Source organism: Erigeron canadensis, chromosome 1, assembly GCF_010389155.1.
Source record: "Erigeron canadensis isolate Cc75 chromosome 1, C_canadensis_v1, whole genome shotgun sequence".
Taxonomy (NCBI): domain Eukaryota; kingdom Viridiplantae; phylum Streptophyta; class Magnoliopsida; order Asterales; family Asteraceae; genus Erigeron; species Erigeron canadensis.
Genome location: NC_057761.1, coordinates 57,323,988 through 57,342,504, shown reverse-complemented (window position 1 = coordinate 57,342,504; position 18,517 = coordinate 57,323,988). Strand labels below are relative to the sequence as shown.

Genomic DNA, 18,517 nt, shown 5'->3' with positions numbered 1-18,517 from the left:
GTGGAGGTCACCCGAAGAAAGAAGGGATGTTGAAAAAGATGGTATTGGGTTTTTGGGTATTTGAGTTTTGGTTTCGTTATCGGTTATGGCTACGAATAAGCATCAAGGATGGGCCCTTGATTCATATTATCATACTATCGATATAAGGAGTTTCGGTAAGTGTCTTTTTTTTTTTTGTTTCTGAATGAATGTTTATGATTGTTCTTTGTAAATACATATGAATGTATATATGTATATGTGGATTGATGTATATGAATATTGCAGGTATTCTTTGACAGCGAATTGGATTTGGTGGAGAGGAGGTGAATTGCCATGTCACCAAAAATGCCATGTCACATGCTGACGGGGTAAAATATTGCTATATTGAGTAAATTTTGAAAGGTCGTTTCTAATATCGACAAGTTTTAAAGGTCACTGCTAATTGAGTGAATTGGACCAAAGTTGCTTTCCATTTTGTGCAGTTTTCCCTATATACATATCTACTAATAAACTAAAACAGGATTGAGATGTTCTTAAAACGACACATGGCGTAATCTTTGATCGACACGTGTCCTTTTAATTTATTTATTTAAATTAGTTATCTTTTTTAGTTGTATATTGATTCAAATTTATTATTAGAATTAGAATAAACTACAAATCTTGACTTATAAATACAAAACAGATTATAACCTTATTAATTTGATTCATTGTGTTTACATTAATAAAATTGTATCTTTTTCTTAGCTCTTTAACTCTTATTTACTTATATTAGATATACTAAGTTATTAACATGAAAACTTAAAAAAAATGGAGTTTACAATCCGAAATCACTAGACTATTTGCCGTAATCAACTATGGTTACAAGTTTCAATTTTGACGTGATTGTAAATTTTAAGGTAAATTCAAAATTCTAACTAAACATATATTATATTTATCATTATTGTTTATTATAATCCGTTTACATTATGTACAATTGATTTCATACCCAGGAATCATGTATAAGGTATGTTCAAATTTCTTTATAATACAATTCATATAGCTACCGTATATCGTACGGATATTAGAACTAGTTAAGTTATAAAATCTCATATTGAAATCCGTTGATAAAAACATACTGGGTAATATAGATATTTGGCCTCTGATGATTAACATCAAATTAGCATCACGATATCGCGTCTTATATTCCACTTGCTTCAAAGAGATGCATGACAGTTGATTTGAAATGATGAGATGATCGATACTAGGGCTGTCAATCTCGACCCAACCCGAAACTCAACTTGAAAAAAGTCAGGTTAGGGTTGGGGATTTTCGACCCACCAACCCACTGACCCGCCAACCTGAATTTTTTCGGGTTGGGTCTGGGTTGGGTTGTTGGGTTGTCAGGTCGACCTGCCAACCCGATATCTTAAAAATATTTGATTTACATATAATATTGTATACTCCACAATCTACTTATCTATACGCCGCAATCTCATTTTCTATATATTTAATCTAACCTAACTTCACAACTAAAATAAGAGGGTGATTCAAAAATTTTGTGAGATGCTAACTGATGTTGGGTGAGACACTAAGTTTATTAACTTTGTGCCAAGTTCTAATAATACCATCGAATTTCGTTTTCTTGGTACTTTTTGTTTTCGGCGTACACATCAATAATAGAGCTTTATATTGGTTGATTTATTCCGTTATATATTTATATATATTTGCTTATCAGGTCATATGGGTTGGGTCATGGGTTGACGGGTTGTGGGTTAGGGTTGAAATTTCTGACCTGAAATTTTTAACGGGGTGGGTTAGGGTCAGAGTTTTTCAACCCATTAACCCGCCAACCCAAACCTGCCAACCCATTGAGAGCCCTAATCGATACCACATACTCCTTCAACTTTTTGGTAACATCCTTTTAGATCATCACAGAGATAAATGCAAACCTCAAAGATCTCTTGTTGGTCTCCTTTTGTAAATAATTAATTTACACCAACCCAAAGTCAGATATATAAAAATGACCCCAAATGCTCTGATGAATTAAATTAAAAAATCCTTTAAAGACAATTGGACTTGAGATCAAACTGTGCTAGCTTTGAAGATACCATATGATTCGTTGACTGCAAAGTAAACGGATCTCAATATGAATGTATATTGTGACGACTGATGAGCAAATAAAAAAAGTTACTAAGAAATAAAAATATCCTGCATCGTATCAATCTATATGACTATTATTTCAAATTTAATTTCAAGAATAAAAAAACTGATCAAAACAATACATTTTGTAGTAACTTATGTTCTCTTTTAACATTTTTTAGACAATTGATATATAGTTTAAAGCTATCTTGAAAACATCTTTTAAGGTTTTTAAATTTGTATTACATATGTATATACCCGAAAAGTTAATGGATTTTCGTAAGTAAAAGTAAAGGTAGTGACTTGTTAGAGAAGATGGTAACAGGGAGGGATATATGGCTTTGCTATAGTTTGACTTTAAAGTTTGCATGACTGGAACTCACGGGCAAAAAAGACAACTAATTAATCAATTGCATGCGCTTTATTAACTTGTACTCTGACTATGTATTATGAGCTGTACAATATCTATCTGCCTCAGAAAGCTCACGAGTCTCCCCTTGTGTTCTCAACATTTATTTCCCTCTCCCCCCCTTATAAAAACCATATTTTCATTTCAAATCACAACACAAGAAAAATAAAAAGATTATGTCAACTAGTACTCCTATCCTTCACATTACTTTGATTTTTCTACTTGTTATTTTGTCTATGAAAAATGTATCATCGGCCGGCCGTGGACATGGGCACGTAAGTGCACCTTCTATTTCTACCAAAACCATGTCATTAGAGCCAAGAGATCAAGACTTTGTGCCAAGAAAAGGTCCGGTATTTAGTGGGAAAGAAGTGAGTGGTTGTTTGCCAAAAGGGCGTAGGCGCTCTTCGGCTCCTAGCCGTTATGTTAACAGCCAACCATTGTTCCGTTGGCTTGGATGTTCTACCGCCATTAGACCTTAAGTCGTGTGTTTGTAAGCGATATATACAAGTACATTTTCAATGAGTATGGATAGAGTTGTGGTTTATATACGTATAGTACGTGTTATATTCTTTGTATCTCGATCGAGTAAGTGTATCATATATTTTACTATATATATTACGAGTATTAATTTTTGAACGATATGAGTTTATATTCCTAGCTAGCTAATCGTGTGTTGAGCTTTTTTATCATCGGGTAAAATTACACTACTTAATTATGATTGAAACAAGTGATGGCTGCAATCAACATCGTTCCCATGCATGTATTCAACTTGAATATTTCATTAATTTGTTTATAACTTTGTGTTCTTTTAGAGAGATTTATATTGATTTACCTCCAATACCTTAGAAAAATAAACGTCCCAGCACAATAATATATATCTCTACTGACCCGGAGGACGTAGGAGGAGTTATAACAAACGTGTGATACATTGGCACATATTGACATATCACATTATATTGTTGAAAGTTAATTTCTAATTAAAGTGTGATATCACATACATACATCTTTTAAAATAGCATTTGATATCACATTCGATCAAAAATGTCCCTTTTTTTTAATTATGAATAGGGAAAAGTTGTAACAATATATAGATGCATCCAATGTGCCCATTTAAGCTATTGACAAACTAATAATTAAAAATAAATTTATACAAACTCGTATATGACTAATTAATAATATATATGAAGGGATATAATGAATAATTAAGTGCTCTTATATGTGATTGGTCCTTTAATTTGCCACATCGAATTGTAGATATTTTTTGTAATTGGTTTGTAACTTTTGTATTTCTTTATTTTATATATCTTTTATTTATTGAGCATTCTATTAGTATAACAATAAACCCTTGGCAAAAAAAATCAGCAAGTCAACAACAAAAAAATGAACATAATAAGATTTTATTCACTTTCAAATTTTAGCACATGCATATGTGTGATGACCCATAACTAATATGTTGTGACTTCAATTTCCATTGTTAACATTTGGAAATATGTATGGAATTTGTGAGATTTATTTACATATTATTTAAAAGTGAAAAAGTAGACAAATTTAAAAGTGAAAAAGTAGACAAATATGATAGAGAATTAATATTCGTATCACAAAAACTTGATATATTTATCACAGTATAATTATAAGAATGTATATATTGTACACGTCACTAAAACATATTTGTGGTAATTAAATCAAAAGCTATAGTACGAATATCACCCCTTTTCGAATAATACATTAGGTAAATACGTAAATATACTGCCTCTTATTATTCCCTTCGGTTTTGGCAGAATCTAAATTTGAACTTTGTGCAATAAAGACTCGTAGCCCAGAACCATATTAAATTGTTAGAATAAGTTTAAATGTTTGTATTTCAGTTATGGGCCTGGGCCAACAACGAGTGTAAGCATGACCCTATTAAATACAGATATCAGCAGTAGTAGCAGTCATCTGGACATGCATCTGCATATTCTGCGATATCTACAAATAATTAACAGAAGTTTTGAAAGCTGTACAGAAATTTATATGCTTGGAATTTTAATATGAGACACACATGATTCATGAAACTCACTTTATGAGTCTCTGCAACCATCCTGACCATATTAATAAATTAACTAAAAACACCAGAAACCAAACATCTTCTACATGAGTAGTATCAAACAAGTTTATGTGTTACTGTTTTTCTTACAAGTTACAAGTGTACATCAATATATAATTCATATAATAAGATATAAATGAGTAGAACTAGAAACAGCTATTCAATTAATTTATAGCATGCCAATTAGGAGCAGCTCCACCTGCAGAGGACATAAAAAGGGTCAGATTTAACAGCAGCAGTAGTATTCTCTGATGCTTGCTTTTGGAGAGTGGAGACATAATTTAGACCAACATCAAATCATTGCACATCACAAGTTGGTACTTGGGTTCGACTGATAGTGTATGCCGAACACACGTTATACTAGCTAGTAAAAGCTGTTTTTGATCCGACAAAAAAAAAAAAATAAAAAAAATAGCCGGTATAGTACTATTTGGGGTTTTTTTTTTTTTTTTTTTATCAAAAAGTACTATACCATTTTTTTTTAAAGTCGAATTTCACTGAAAACTTCGTGTCGCGATTCGAAAGCGCGATATATAGCATACATTATCTTAACCGGATCCGCGCTAGAGAGCTCTCTCGAAGTAGAAATGCCTATTTCAAATCTCCGGCGGGAAAACCCCTAATAATCTACCCAAAGGCACGACGATTAATAGGGGTAAACCTTGCCCCCTCAGAATTGAACCTGAGTATACCCAAGTCACGCCCTCATAAAAGGACTTAATTCTTATGTCCTTCCCAAAGCTTGAACACAAAACCTTTTGCAAGGGGATGATCTTTCAACCATTGAGCTAAATCTGAAACACATGTGTATATAGAGACATATTTATTACGGAAAAAACATATTCATTGAGATTATAGTTAATTTTATCAAATGATAATTTGTCGCCAGTGTATTATTAAAGAGAAATGATTAATCCTCTTAACTAAGTATCCTGAAGATCCTCCTTATTATAAGATGAAGACATGTGAAAAAATCAGGAGACAAGATTAAGAAAAAGATTTAGTAGATAAAATCACATTCTTAGGGGGTGTTTGGTATGAGTGAATCAAAAGAGGATGAGTATTTAGAAAGAGAATCGATTCCATCGTTTGGTACAAGCAGAGAATGAATATATAAAAAATACTAAATTTTAAATAATAATCAAATTTAATACATATAACATCACTAAAACAAAAACAAAAATTAAAAATTTCTATTCCCATCAATTCTCTACATTTCATAGAGAATTGAGGGAATAGAATCGATTCCCTATTCTCGATTCTCTTTCTCATTCTCCATTACAACCAAACATGAGAAGCGTTTCTCATTTCATTTCCACCATTTTCATTCCATTGTACCAAACACCTCCTTATAGTTTTAAGAGGATTTTTAAGCTATTCTTTAAGACATTATATTCAACTTTCAGGCATTAAGATACGTTTCATCGCGGATGATTATATTATCATTTTCCATTATTAAATTCTAATTCAATCATGAAATATTATAGGTTGTGTTTCATTAATCCATTCAATAATGTCTTGAGTGGGTTATGATCAAATGCCTTCTTCTAATAATTTTACTTAGCTATAGTAGCATGCAACCATCATAGCCATATATCGTAAAAGATGATTAGACCAATCATCCACAACCATGGAAGACAAAGCAATGATTAACCACAAGCTCACTCCACTAGATTTTGAACGATTTTACTTTGTCCGCTTTAAAGCCTCTAATCACGCAATCAAAGAGGTTTGTTTTTCAAAAGATTATTAAGAACGCATTCACATGAAAACATACGAGAATTGGTCAAAAAATATATGTTGCTTTTACTTTTCTTTTCTTTCTTAACTTGATAGAGTTTCGTATATAGATGGTTCTTTAATCCAATTGTAATTACAAGCTCATTTGTGCAATCAATGACATCTTGAAGAAACATAAACACGAAATGATAGTGAATATATTTAAACACGTATTGCCTAAGATCTCGTCGAAGATCACGATATCTATCTCTTTGTCATACCAGTTATGAATATGCCCAAGACTAGCTTCCTCAAAGATTGGTTTGATGGTCATAATACTGTATGTGTGAACGGTACTTGTTGAGTACATATTTTGATCGACAAACATATAATGCATTATTGTGCAATGAGAATTTGTTTATGGTCTAAGCTCTAGTCAAGCTCTTGATCATGATCAATTTACCCCAAAACACATCAAAGGCTCATTATAACTTTTTTTTTTTTTATTTCTTGTAGGATCTTATTGAAAAACTATATATATATTTTTTTTCCCCTTCCGGTAGTCCGAAAGACTATTGTTAAAAGTAGACTGTTTCGAATAAATCTCGTCAGTTGGATAATAGTCATGCAGGCATTTGATATTGTCGACCCAAAATGCACTCGGAACTTCCAAGACTTTGAAAGAATTTGTTGTTATATACATTTTATTTTTGTTATTAAAAAAAATTTAAAAGATTTCTTTTTGAACTTTTACCAATGGAGCAATGGTTATATAAAAATACTTTCTGAAAAACTTTTACAGTAATAAATAACTTGACCATTAAAAATATTGTTATTTTAAGTTTTTTTTTTATAAGATTGTTGTAATTCTTAATTTATATGAGAAAATAATATATGTTCTTAAAAGCATGTTCTCACACCATCTAGGTTCTTCAATTTGACACATGATCAAAAGGATACCTAACCTCTTTGAATGTGATGTTTAAATTAAATGATATCAACATTATTTAAGCTAACCTCATCTATATTATCTTAAGGCATCTCCAATCACAGATTGATGAAAAGTTTTTTTAGACAATAAAGTCTTTGAATAACTTATTACCATTGTAATGAATAATTTTTCTCTTTAAAAGGTTGATAATCCTCAATCTATTTAATCAATGACTTTTTTCTATACACTTACACTAACTTTTAAATTTCATTTATTAAAATACTTTTTATACCTTTAAGCATGATTTAATATCATAAATTAATAGCAGGGACAGTGGCGGAGCCAGGATTTTTATTCTGGGGTCGCCAAACAGCTTTCATGATACTAATAAGTGTAAAGTTAAACTACAAATTTCAAATACTTTAATCAGGGATTGCCAATTACCTTAAAATTGATCAAATATTTAGAAATAGCACTAGAAATATAGAGTTTTATAGAATTTGTGTGGTTGCCATGGCCACCACATAGCTACTCCACTGAGTAGGGATATTAAAAAATAAGTCTTTGATAGGTTGATATCATTGTGAATTGAATAGCCCTAATGTTGATAGTTGCATTGGAAAATATATAAAATACTTTTAATAATTATATTATACCACTCGATGCCGCTTTACCGACAACAGTTGTTTCCCACTACCACACTGTCGTCACCACGAATACCGCCGCATTGCGCGAGTACCGTGCTAGTTTATATTTTACGATAGAACTCATGACTAGTCACGCATTCCGATGCTGACATAATCAAAGAAGTCATTAAGCAAGAAAATAAGCCATGCCAATTGCCAAATACAAAATAAGTTTCCGTTGGTGCTCTAATTTCGTCATTTGTTTTTGTTTTTGTCTTGTATATATCTTCAAGTCCCCCACTTCACTTCATTTCACTCCAGTGTCACTCTCATCAAGATTTCAGGTCAGTCTATGTTCTTCACACTTCAAGCATTCACATTAATATAATAAAAATATAAATCTTGTAATATAATGGTCCTTGGTTTGTAAAATAATTTTGGTGATTGGTTTTGCTGGTAAGTATTTTAGTTAGGGTTCTGGGTCATTGGTCCTTTTAATGTATTCTTTAACTTCTGACCAATGTGTATTGATTTTTTCTCTCTTAAGTTGATGTGCATTCAGGTAGATGTTAATAGTTTTTATAATCCTCACAAACTTTTATATATATTTTTTTAGAACAGCTACTGTTTCTAATTCTACTCTAAATTATTCCAATATTACTAAGATGCACCAATGCTTCAGTAAGCTAGAATGGACTAATCCTCACAATTCACAGATTTCTTTTGGATTTTTAAGGTGAAAGATTTTTAAAACTCGAATGGTGTTTTTTGTAACATCAGAGTGGCATTTTGATAAGAAAACTGATGTTTGAAAGAAATAATACAACCGATATCTATTTCAAATTACGAAAGTCACTTCCAAAATGTATATCTAAACTTGTCAAGTTAACTAACAATGTTATCAATTTTCAAAAAAAAAAAAAACTAACAATGTTATCAATCTTTGGATTCTTTCATTAGTGATTTGATGCATAAAAGAAGTTATATTTGTGTAGGTGGTTGTGTAATGAAAGATCAATAGAAATGGAAGAAATACAGTCTCAATTGGATAATTACAGATCTTCATCATCTGCAGCTAGCAGTCCCGCTAGTAGATTACCCTCGAGTAACTATTACTACTTAAGAAAGCCAGGTTCTTTAAGAAAACCGATTTCGTTTGAGGATTCGCCTGATTGGGATGATACGGATGTTGAGGTTAAAGTGGAGGACAGTAAGGACAACAATATCGCTGTCACTACGACCGTCTCTCATAGTGGTTCCCTGTCGCCCCCGGAAACACCCAAGGTGGAATTGGCAACAAGAAATATCTCAGGGGTTTCAATTGCATGGAAGGACTTGACGGTCACTATAAAGGGTAAACGAAAGTATTCTGATAGGGTCATAAAAACCTCAAATGGTTATGCTTTACCTGGAACGATAACAGTGATCATGGGCCCCGGGAAATCAGGAAAATCTACCCTTTTGAGGGCCCTAGCAGGTACTCGTAATTAACAACTTTTTTCTTCTACTCAATATTGATCCAACTTTAATATATTGTTTCTGTATTGTTTAGGAAGATTGGATGATTCAGGGAAAATGCATGGTGAGGTGTTTGTGAACGGTACAAAGTCATCCTTGCACTATGGATCCTATGTAAGTCTTAAGGATTTGTTCATTGTGAATCGTGACTTGGTGGTGATATGGCTTGTTAAAGAGTGATTTATTTTTCAATGAACATTTTTATTGTCACCAATAAAAAGATAACCATCTTTCGGTATGACATGGAGCTTATGTGATGCCCAGAAACCAGCTACTTCTTGACAAAGTTGCAGATTACCAATGAATTGGAATTTTTGAAAGTTGTTACCTTTGTCCAGGTGAAAACAAAGAAGGGGCACCCAAAACAGAAATCAAACCAAAGTTGGTTATCTTTTAATGCAATAATACCTTAAGTGAAAGCTCTTGAGATCATCACACAAAATGAGGTGTGAAGTACGCCCCCGTTTCTTTTTGACTATATGAAATCAACCCTTTGGAACGTGAGATTCCGTTACGTATGAATACATCTGCAAGAGCGTAGTCTGTTTTCTGTTTAAGTACATTATCAAATGCTTTTCCATACTTTCTGCATTCTGTTGTAACTATTTCTGTGATTGTGGTCTGTTTTACTTGATTATGAAAAGTCAAATGGGGCCTACATAATGAATGACATAGAATCTAAGTAGTTAAGGACCAAAATTTTGGTGTTTCGGTCAAGGACTGATATTTGAAATATCGGTTATTTCAGTGGTATTTCGGTAATCGTAATATTATGAAAAATGTTATATAAAATTATATATATACCAAAAAGATTGTAATTATACACACAAAAAGCAAGTATATTAAGTTAATACTCAATCTAAATATCAAAATCAAGCTTAAAAGTGTCAATATTTGATAGAATAGTGTTAATACTTCAAAGTTTTAGTGCTTCTTATGTTGTTTTTTAGTTTGGACAAAAATAATTTAATAAAAAAAAATCTGAAAAACTGGTATACCACCGAAATTTGACCGATTTCGGTGAGATTTCGGCAAATTTCACCGAAAATCTCGGTACCGAAATTGTAGACAAAAATCTATACCGGTATACCAGTGGAGGACCGAAAACCGAAATACCACTGGTATACCACCGAAATCGACTACATAGCATAGAATGGAGGGTTATTTTTTTTGAACGGCAACATAGAATGGAGGTAAATAGTGTAAACATATAGCATCAAAGTGTTACCTCTTTCTTTAACCATATCCCTGTTTGCCATTGATAGGGATTTATTGGGAGGAAAAGCACACTTATAGGCTCGCTAACTGTGCGAGAATATCTATATTACTCGGCACTACTTCAACTTCCTGGCTTCTTATGTGATAAAAAGAGTGTGGTTGAGGATGTCTTAATTGCAATGTCATTAGGTGACTGGGCAAACAAGCTCATAGGCGGCCATTGTTGTAAAAACGGTCTTTCTAGTGGTGAAAAAAGACGTGTCAGCATAGCTAGGGAGCTTGTGATGAGGCCACATCTCTTGTTTATAGACGAGCCTCTATATCACCTAGACAGGTACAGGTTACTTTCCCTAACAGCAATGAGACCTTTTTCTTTTTGTATCTAAGTTGTAATCTTTAAGGGGTGTTTAGATGTGCGTTTAAACTGAGTTGCAAAATAATTATAGTTTTTTGTGTTTGGTAAAAGTAATTACTAAAACCCAAATCTAAATAACCCTTGAGGTCAAAATAGTTAGATTCAGGATAGCCAACAAGAAGTAGTTATGAGAAAACTGACTATTGAGATAATGTAAAAGGAACGACTTATGCGATAATTTACCTAAAAAAATTTCTATCCATAATTCAGCGTTTCTGCATTACTGATGATGGTGACCCTGAAGAAGCTAGCGAGCACGGGCTGCACCATTATTTTCACTATTTACCAAAGTAGCACAGAAGTCTTTGGCCTCTTTGACCGTATATGTCTACTTTCAAATGGAAAAACACTGTTTTTTGGAGAGACATTGGCTTGCTTGCAGGTAAGAGTCCTTTAAGATTTAAAATTGCACATAATTTTCCCCCTTAAACTCTCTATGTTATAAATGCTCTATGCTGTATGCAGCACTTCTCAAATGCCGGATTTCCTTGTCCAATTATGCAAAGTCCTTCTGATCACTTTCTTCGTGCCATAAACACAGATTTTGACCGGATTATTTCAGTATGCAAAAACTGGCAGGTACTTGTTTATATATTTTACGTTGTTCTCATTGGTGCCATATATTTTAGGTTTTTTATTATGTTTTTTTCTTCTTATAATGTATGCTTGCTTTTGCTTGCATAAACTTTGGCAGGATGACCATGGTGATCTTTCATCGGTTAATATGGACACTGGTGCCGCAATCCGTACTCTTGAAGAAACGTATAGATTGTCTGCTGATGCTGCAGCAGTTAAGACATTGATACTAAGGCTAACTGAACAGGTACCATAGTTGTACTACCTTTTTAAGTCACAATTAGGAAGCAACTTTTTCCTAAATTTGTGTTTGAAATATTTGAATAAATCAGAGTTAGATAGTCATTTGTAACAACTAACAAAAGGGGTTGCAGAATATAAAGTTTGGATGCGTATTGTATTGCAACTTAAGTTATTAATCAGACAGTATTGTGCTATCAAAACCCATAGATGCAGATATTGATGGACCATATTAAATTGGGTTCTGTTTTTTATAATCTGTACTTGTCATTTTGGGTGTGCATTATTAATCCCAACAAACTTATGGAGTTATGGATACAGGAAGGCCCATCTCTCAAGAGCATGGGAAAAGCAAGTAGTGCAACAAAAATTGTAGTGTTGACTTGGAGATCCATATTGATCATGTCTAGGGAGTGGAAATATTACTGGCTTCGGTTGGTTCTGTATATGCTGCTTGCGCTATTTATTGGCACTCTATTTTCAGGGTTAAGCCATTCACTAACGTCTGTCAAGGTGAATTGAAATTTTTTCTCTTTTCTAAATATATACGGAGTATGATGTTTGAAGGTATGGGGTGGTAATGCCTTCCGTAACTCATTAACTAATCCTAATTATCATGACTTGTAGTTTCAACTTGTTAACTTGTTTGGAGAAATTAGTTATGCATCTAATGATCTAATAATTTGAACGGCCTAATTATCAGTTTTGGAATTTATTCAAACTAGCGACAATAAAACTAATTATCAGGGTAAAGTAAACTTACCTAACTGCCTCTTCATTAATTCAGTTAGAGACTTTTCTTCTCATGTTACAGCATATGATTCTTTTCATCACTACAATCAACAATGTCTTTGATCATTTTATGTATTAATTAGTTCTCTAATAGTTAGAATTCTGTAAATTCAATTTCCTGACACCTCCCTTAGTCATATCATGCCACAAGTGAAAAAGTATGTTACTAATTGATTGTGATGCAATTTTGCAGGAAAGAGTTGCTGCAATCTTTATGTTCATATCTTTCACTTCACTTTTAAGCATTGTAGGGGTACCTGAACAGCTAAACGAGTTCAAGGTAATTGTGATCTTTTTATTGCTATTCATTTACACGAGTTACCTCCTTCCGTGGGTTGTATATCACTTTTACTTGTATCTCATTATATTTTCATGTATTTAATGTAGGTTTATGCTTGTGAAGATTCAAATAGACATTCAGGAAAATTTGTATTTTTAGTAGGGCAGTTCTTTGCGAGCATTCCATTCTTGTTTCTCAACTCCATTTCATCAAGTCTACTCTTCTGCTTCCTTATTGGGCTTCGAAACGAGTTCTCTTTTTTGATATACTTTGTGCTCAACTTTTTCATGTGCCTTTTGATTAATGAAGGGCTAGTGTTGGTTGTTGCCAGCATTTTCCAAGATATGTTTTGGAGCATTTCAATGTTGGTGCTTATGCATGTAAGTTTCCCTTCTGTTGATTGTATGGAAAAGGATAAAAATGGCTGAATAAACGGGCCAAATCAGGCTCCATCACCGCGTATAATTTTGTGTGGTTCTAGAAGTAAATAATACTCAGAATCAACCCATCTATAGTCAAATGGATTGGATTTGCCACATCTTGAAAAAGATGACCGCTTTCCCCTATCTTGTTTAATTGTTGAGCTTTCGCCCGTTTGAAGTGCATATACCTTGTTAAATTGTTGAACTTTGGTCCGTTTGAAGTGCATATACCTTATGGAGTTATGGGGTTGTTAGCTGATGTCAAACGCTTTTCTCAAATGCCCAGATATGTAAAAGTCAAGTTTTGGATTTTTGGATTAATGATTAACCAGTTTGGCAGATTCAGACTTCTATATACTCTGTGTTTCTCTAATTTGCAGGTAATGATGATGCTTTCAGCTGGCTATTTTCAAATTCGTAGTGCTTTGCCTGGACCAGTATGGATGTATCCTGTATCCTACATTGCTTTCCATACGTTCTCACTTCAGGTAGGTTTTTCATAATTCTCAGTTTTGTTACATAAATATTAACTCTCAAGATTTTGAATATCAAAGTTTGATACAAAAGTATTTAGAACTTCAAGAAACACTTAACGAGAATCTTGAACTGGCTGAGCTATTTAAATATGAATAACCTATTTTAAGTTCTTATCAGAAAACCCATATAAATTTGAATAGAGGATTTCATGGACGTGAATTCAAAAGTCAAGAGGTATTGCCTTTCCGCAAAAAAAGCAAAACGGATTAACTTAGTGGTTCTTAATTGAACATTTGAACCTAAAAAGTCATTGGTGTTAATTTCTTATTTAAATGTTACCCTCTATTAAAGAACATATCAGTTATTTTGAAATTGCCATATCGTTAGTGTTCTGACGAATCCGTCACCATGTTTTCCTCGTTTAGGGGATCTTGGAGAGCGAATACAATGGAGTGTCATTTGAAGTGGGGCAGCTCAGGACCATATCAGGGTATCAAGCTCTTCAAAATGTATACGATGTTTCTCCAGACAAAAACTCAAAGTGGAAAAATCTACTAATACTCGCAGTTATGGCTCTTGGCTATCGAGTTCTTGTGTTCCTATTGCTACAAATTCGTGTCAAGAAGAACCGTTCTTTAGTTAGCAGACTTATGTGTTGTATACCCTAGTGATAAAAGATAACCTAACATCTGTTTTCTCGCCGATTTGAGCTTTTAGTAAAAAGGGCATCGTTTCACGTGTATATTGGTTCAATTTTCATTCTTTCTTGTGGTGTGGAATGTATACATTGCATAGTAAAAGTCCATATGTGCATCATACAAGATCCCACAATATTCAAATACAATTAAACTTTGAAGTTCTGAATTATTGTGAAGATATTTATCTAAAACTCATGACAACAAATGTACAAAATGGTTGACCAAAACAGTGGATAAAGTGCATAAACTGCTATTGATAAACAGTCATGTCCATTTCTTCATGTTTGTATGTTCCCCGAGGAGTAAAAGTAGAGAATAGGACTTGACCTTAAAATAAGACACCTCTCCTCCACTTGGTTCCTATAATGCATGTATTAATTGCTTAGATATTTTGAAACGCATATATATATATTTTTTTAAAAGGTGAACTTGGAAACTTCGTGTCGCGATTCGACGGCGAGAGGTCTAACATACGTTGTGTTAACCGGGTCCGCGCTAGAGAGCTCCCTCGAAGTAGAAACGCCTATTTCAAATACCCGATGGGGGAAAACCCCCTACTAATCCGCCCAAAAACACAACGCATATATATTTATCTAGTTATTACGGAGTATTTATTAATTTGGTCAAAAGAGACGATTTTTCAGAAGATGTTTTAGTTGCAACGTTCGAAACACGGCAACTAACACATGGTTAGTCGATTTATGCCTTTTCTCTTCTACTTGTCACATCGATAATGACCATATTTTTTTTTGGAAATTCTAAGGTCACCAGTTTGTTTCTCTAAAATTCAGGGTCGGAGTTAGAATAGTTTTTTTTACGAATCTTCTTTTAAGTAAATTTTAGTTTAAAGACTTTTAGGCCTTATTCATATGATGATAACATTCTTTTTTCAAAAAAAATCAAAATTGCAAGCTATACCTTTTGATGGATATATCGTGAGAACTCGAAATTTTTGGTTAAAATGTCTTTGTTTCGTTTTTTTAGCGTTTTGGATATTCAAAGTTATTTTCTCTTATTGATATATGCTATCAGCTATCTTGATGTATGATAAGAGTATATAGTTAGACCACAAGGATATCTACATGACTACATGCACATAAAGTAGGTTTGTGGACCTAAGTTATATTAGATTTTTTTTAGTAAAAATGTAAATTATATTTGGACACATATTATACAAGTTTTTAGACCTTTAGACCTTGATAAATTATAAAACAAGTATTTTGGAGATTTTGAAATGGATGAATTATTACTATGCGCACATGATTTTTATCATGTTATAAGTCGATAGTATTAGCATATTTTATTTTACAACTGTAAGAATTTCCTTATTAATGGTGAACCGCCCATATTGACCATATATTATTTTGACAAATATAGTATTTACTTGTACCAAATATACTAAAATACGTTAATTATCAAAAATTAAACTTTGATTTCTATCACAACGAAAGTCTCGAACAATTTATGGTCACATGGGGAGTTCTTTGTAGTTTGTAGTTTTAACTAATAGTACAATTTGTACTCTTGATAATAACGTGTAAAAGTGTAACACAACAATAATTGTGTTTTGAAACGTGAACGTATATGGTGGGCTGAACTTATAACATGGGCCCAATCTGACAAAGATTGAGGGAGTTTTCACTTCAGGCTTTTCATATGGTTATGGATATCCACTCAACACAATTTAGTCATATACAAGACATGCTTCATGCATTTATATACTGTGTAGTAAAATATATACATTGTTATATACGAAAAAAAAAATGTTATAAGGATATCACCTCCCTTTCCATATAAATATATAATTGTCATGATTCATAATGAAAAATACTGCACCCAACTCCTTTCATCAAAACAAAAGTAAACAAACTTATACATACAGATTGATAGATTGAATTCCGGCATGTTCTTCCGGTGATCCCAACCTACGAGCCCTTTCCAACATGTCTTTATTCCGATCATTGGATTTTTCCGGCCAAAAACCACATTTATTTTGGCCCTGATGATGATTTGATTGATTTTTGAGCTTCTATCCGATTTCAAGATGGATACATCTGATTTTGATGATGATGATGATGATGATACAGATTCAGGATTAGTTTTAAAGATACTTCGTACTTTGACTAGGTAAAATCAAAAGATGACAACTTTCATAACCTTGACAAATTGTGCAATTATGAATTACGTAAACTTGTAACCAAAGGTATATAAGCCTCATTTATATATTATTATTATTATATGTATAGAGACCAGTTATTTTAAAACAAATATTAAAGTGAAACAAATAGGATAAAACTTTGACCATTGGATCATGATAAAATTGATGCACGAAGATTCATGAAGCATACGATATTTGATGCATATTCCAGTTAAAGGAAAATGATGCTTTTATTTTACTATTTGTTTTATTTTTAACTAAAATCTATTATATATATAAAGTTGTTATTTTTATAAAAAAAAGTGTTGTTATTTTTATAGAATTTATTGTGTTTGTTTTTAGTTTAGATGTTATGAGAAAGTGATTGAGATATTAATTAAAGATAATGATAAATCAACCTAAAGATATGCCTAATAGTAAGATGATGACATGTGAAAAAATCAGGTGACATGATTAAGAAAGAGAATTAGTAGAATACACATGTCAAATTTTTAAGGTTTTAGGTTGATTTTTTGGCATTTAAGTTAGGTTGATTAATCATTTTTCATTAATTAATGGTAGTAATATTTATAAACTAGATTATTTTCCCGCGTAATACGCGAGATAAATATATTAATTTTTCATAATAACGTATTAATAGTGATTAGTAAGACGCTAAAATATGATAATATTGTTATTCATAAAATTTTCAAGAGTATCTATATATCTTTATATAATAATGATTAAATTAATTAGAAATAATTCTTGTTGAAAAATGATAATATATTTATAGTAAATCATATTTATATCAAATTAAATCATTACTAACTTTAAAATATTTATTTATCTAATAAAACAACCTTACATTACAATGATCAAGGTAATTAAATATTTTACATGTCACATATAAGTGTTCATAATAAATATAGCACACAATTATAAAAGACTAAAATTATTTTATACATATTTCATATTTGTCTAATGACAACTTTACCATCAGTTTTTTATAGATCTTTAACATGTCTTTTATCTTTTAAATTTGACAGACATATGTCTTCATTTGTTTAGATTCTTTTTTAATATGTCTTTTTATAGATAGTTGAAAATTTATTATGATATTTTTTAGATCTAATAACATCAAGAATAAAACTCAATTCCTCCAAACGGAGTATGGGAGAAGTAATACGTAAACAGTCTTATTTCTACTCAGGGGTAAAAATGCTACTATAAAAGGGAGGAGATTCCCTCAAGTAATACGTAAACAATCTTGGCCTTTAAATGAAAATCAAAGGCCAAGATTCAAATATCATCTTAGAATCTTGGCCCTTGATTTTTAATCAAGGGTTAAGATTTCCTCAACTTGAGTCAAGTTGGAGAAATAACTTAAGGGAATCCTCTCCTACTATAAAAACCTTCCACCAAAGAGTAAAAAGCATGGGAGCGTAATGAGTTTAAGAACTATACCTTCCATCCATTAATTGTAGAAAAGGGCAAGATGTAACTCAGATCCATTTATCACAAATTTTAAATACATTATTAATACATTAAAAAATTTAATAAAACCAATAAAACAAAAAAAACTAAAAGGACCAGACTCGATAAACCGAAAATACCATTTTTTTTTCAACCCCACTGCGCCGCAGTGAGTTGAGAACTCCCCACTGCGCCGCAGTGGGAATCCTCGGCCTAAGACTGCACATGCTTCACTGCGCCGCAGTGGGTTTAACATATCCCCCATTGCGCCGCAGTGGGAGGAACCAGATTTATGTCCGTGGAAACCCACTGCGCCGCAATGGGAAAAGCCACCCCCACTGCGCCGCAGTGGGATACCTGTTCAGCAACCAAAAATCATTTCGACACATGAATCATCTTA

At 32.4% G+C, this 18,517-nt stretch overlaps 1 protein-coding gene across 1 annotated transcript; it reads left to right on the top strand.

Moving 5' to 3' along the window:
• Positions 1-8,203: 8,203 nt before the first annotated feature.
• On the top strand, positions 8,204-14,551 carry LOC122585159 (ABC transporter G family member 3-like). Its single transcript, XM_043757267.1, has 12 exons — positions 8,204-8,215; positions 8,867-9,348; positions 9,424-9,503; positions 10,655-10,941; positions 11,233-11,404; positions 11,488-11,601; positions 11,717-11,845; positions 12,160-12,351; positions 12,824-12,910; positions 13,018-13,290; positions 13,713-13,820; positions 14,235-14,551. Exons 2-12 carry the CDS (start codon positions 8,895-8,897, stop codon positions 14,475-14,477), a joined length of 2,139 nt encoding a protein of 712 aa, XP_043613202.1. The 5' UTR covers positions 8,204-8,215; positions 8,867-8,894; the 3' UTR covers positions 14,478-14,551.
• Positions 14,552-18,517: the final 3,966 nt, after the last annotated feature.